Source organism: Silene latifolia, chromosome 6 (assembly GCF_048544455.1).
Source record: "Silene latifolia isolate original U9 population chromosome 6, ASM4854445v1, whole genome shotgun sequence".
NCBI classification, from domain to species: Eukaryota; Viridiplantae; Streptophyta; class Magnoliopsida; order Caryophyllales; family Caryophyllaceae; genus Silene; species Silene latifolia.
In genome coordinates this window covers 30,538,449-30,541,824 of record NC_133531.1, presented here as the reverse complement: position 1 = coordinate 30,541,824, position 3,376 = coordinate 30,538,449, and the positions used below count along the sequence as shown (strand labels likewise).

Genomic DNA, 3,376 nt, shown 5'->3' with positions numbered 1-3,376 from the left:
TATTAGTGTACTTTTTGTTTAATAAATGATGACCAACGGGCTATTCTTCGGGCCGAGCCATGCTAGGCCCGCCGTGCCTGGTGCGTGTCGGGTTCCACCGTGCTTGGGCCGTGCTGTGCCTGAGCACGGATTTCTGAAGAAAATCGTGTTGGAGCCCGTCTCAAGCCCAGTTGTGCCGTGCCCGTGCTTCCTCGATTTTCTCACCGGGCCATGCCGTGCCGCCCACCCGCCCGCGGCCCTTTATGCCAACTCTAATCATAAGCAAGACTTGTCGTATATATAAACACCGTCAGAGTAAAATAGAAAGTTAGCTTGGTAGTAGGTAGAGTTGCAAATAGTATACAGTAGTGTGCAAGACGCAAAAACAACTGAACAAAGTGCATCTGACCGACACTCAATGATAATTGAAGCACACATGGAAAACCCACCAAAGCAAGAACATGGCATGAGACACGAAACGAATATTTTACAAGTTCTTTAATCATTATTCTTCTTCGAGTGTTTACCTATCAAAATCCCACTTTTTTAAATATAATTAAATTACATTGCATTACATCCGTTTATAACAACTACTACAGATTATAAAAAAATCGTCACAGATCCAAAGTATGAAAATAATGAACATCTGCACCAGTTTCTGCCGACACAACCTCGTTGGCAGACTTCAGAAATGGGATGCAAATGACAAGCGAATTGTTGCAAATTGGATGGTTGATTATTGATAAGTGCATTTGTTCTTGAGAGAAATAGCAGAATTGATCTTTTTAGGATCTAAACTAACTATACAGTCAACTGTCTTGTAGAATTTCGGCTTAACCAAACTACCCAAGACGTAAGCTCTCGATCGAACTGTGAAACTCAAGGTCATGTTAACTGGTGCTGTGGGTATTCCGGTGGGTGTACTTACTAAATATTGCCCGCTTCCATACAATGGAACTTTGTCGCTGTAAATTGAGATATCAAGGGTTCTTTGACTCTTCCTTCCCTGATAGAATTGCTTCAACTGCATTGCATTGTAAATCAAAATTCAGTAAGATCATTTTCCACGAGTCTCGGATTCTAAGCAGAATACTAAATTGAGCCGAATGTTATGGAGATGAGCTAAACATTATCATAGTGCTTTCATAAACAATTGAACTCAATTACCCAACCATACTCGAATAAACCGACTTCAATAACTCAATTGGCACCAACTATCAGAGGCGCATTATACACTCCAAACATACTGAATGTACTCAATATTTCCCCTATTTAGAAACCACAGGTTATTTGCATACATACAGCTCAAATGAGAAGCTAAATTGAGCTCGTTCTAATCAGAATTGCAATTAACAATCAAAATTCCGACAAATTATTTGACTAGAATTGACTAAATTAAAATAGACATGATACTTACACTTCCGCTGGCAACACTGATCTGAGAATAGGAAAGATCAATCGGAGTTGCGGTTACATGGACGCCAAAAAATGTAGCAGTGTTACGGTATAGAAATTTGAGTGTTGAATTCACAGATACCATTTCAGTAGCCACTCCTGTATTATCCGATCCAGCTGACACTATGAATCTCTCAAATTTGATACTCTGTCATCATCAAAATATCTCAATTACACTTCAGTACACTAGAGTTTACCTCAATTGACTTAGTAACACTAACTTCTTCACACATGATGCCATGGATCGAGTTGTCGAATTGAATTGAAATTGACAACTCGATCCATGGCATCATGCTAACTAATTCTAATTCTAACTAGTATTGCCAGGGATCGAGTTGTCAATTCAAATTGACAACTCGATCCATGGCATCACCCAAATTCTAACCAAATTAAACTAAAACTCAAAAAGAAAGACGAAAAATGAACTAACCTTGACGGTGATTTTAGGTTTCTGAGGGCGAGCAGCGCCCCAAAGAATCAAAGAGAAAAACGAAAACAAAACCAAAAACCCGAGAATAAAAGCAAGAACATAACAGCGTCTAGGCAAACCCTTCTGATTCTCTTCATCATCAAGAAGACCTTCCTCTTCAATAACATCACAATCCTTCCATGGCGGCTGTTGTTGATGCTGATGCTTCTTACCACCTCTCTTTCCCCCACCAGATCCAACATCATTCGGTGAGATCTTCCGAGACCCACCATTACCCCCGGGCTTCAACGACCCGGAGAACCGGGTCGATGATGATTCCCGGGAGTGTCGGCCCATTGAGGACTGACTATGTGGTGGTGAGCCCATTGGGCTCAACACCGGGGTAGAGTGAAACGACGTCGCTGTCTTCTCGCCATCGTGCGAGTCGCGCGACGGGCTTTGCACGTAGTATACTGGCCTCCGCGGAGGTGATCTGGTTGGGGATGAGGCGGCTAAACTCGTCACCTCGGAATCCGTCTTTGCGTGCATTTTTAGCTAATTATGAAATCGATATTATAATTCAACACTAACACAACAAATACACAATTACTTAGAAATTGATGTAAATGGTGAGAATTATGGAAAGGATAGTGAGTTTATTGAGAGTATGAAAGTGGGAATATTTGGAAGTAATGAGTAGAGGTTATGTATGGGTGTGTTTTGTTTGGGTAGTGAAAGGTGAAAAGTGAGGAGGAGGAGAAGAAGGGACAAAGAACTAAAAAAGAACAAGTGAGGAAGGTAGAAGACAGACAGGCTAATCACAGTTGTCAGGATTTTTATTTTTAGCTGTGAACTAATGTGCCAACTAATAATTAACGCTTCTTACTCTCTATCGATCTTATTTAAGACCGTTTTAATATTTTTATTATTTTCACCTTTAGGATCCGACTTAAATTAAGACAGTCTGAAATAAGAAATTAGGTTTTTTGGTTTTGTAATGCGTATAATTTTTGTTTGGGTTGAAGCTTTGGTAGATGAATGCCGCCGCCTAGTGGTGATTATTACTGATTAATTGATTGTTGAGTCATTTGCTTTACCTAATGTCGTGTTTTTAATAATTTCTGAGAACACATGTACAATATTGTCGGTGACGGTTAGAATGTAGTAGTGTTTCTGAATTGGAGCTTTTGAAAATTTAATAAAACAAAACTCATTATTATGTACTCTATTGTATTCTTCAACAAGTTCAACAATCAACGCACAAACAATAAGTCCCCTACAACTAGGAGAGGCAATCGGGTTCGGTCCGGCTGGAGTCAAATTGCTGGACACTAAGTCGGCTCGGTGAAGGAGGCGGACTGGGCCACGCCGAGATGGCTCAAGTAAACCGTCAATCGGTATGTGGTAGGGTTGGGAGGGCGGAGAGTCACGCACGGCTTTAGGATGTCGACTAATATGGCAGGTTAGACAGGCTAATCCCGCATGCCCAAATGGCCATCTCTACCTTCAACTAACTCAAATTTGGACGACTTT

The 3,376-nt window shown here is 40.8% G+C and overlaps 1 protein-coding gene across 1 annotated transcript; it reads right to left on the bottom strand.

The window, feature by feature from the left end:
* Window positions 1–449: 449 nt before the first annotated feature.
* Window positions 450–2,923, bottom strand: LOC141586646 (uncharacterized). Its single transcript, XM_074407943.1, has 3 exons — window positions 1,865–2,923; window positions 1,397–1,582; window positions 450–1,003 (listed from the first exon to the last, which is right to left on the bottom strand). The coding sequence occupies exons 1-3, from the start codon at window positions 2,390–2,392 to the stop codon at window positions 716–718; spliced, it is 1,002 nt and encodes a 333-aa protein (XP_074264044.1). The 5' UTR covers window positions 2,393–2,923; the 3' UTR covers window positions 450–715.
* Between the last annotated feature and the right edge of the window lie 453 nt (window positions 2,924–3,376).

Coding starts and splice junctions, on each gene's coding strand:
- LOC141586646 (XM_074407943.1), bottom strand. CDS start 2,392: ATGCACGCAAAGACGGATTCCGAGGTGACGAGTTTAGCCGCCTCATCC. Junction 1,583..1,864: donor AACCTAAAATCACCGTCAAG/GTTAGTTCATTT, acceptor TGATGATGACAG/AGTATCAAATTTGAGAGATT. Junction 1,004..1,396: donor TCAGTGTTGCCAGCGGAAGT/GTAAGTATCATG, acceptor AATGCAATGCAG/TTGAAGCAATTCTATCAGGG.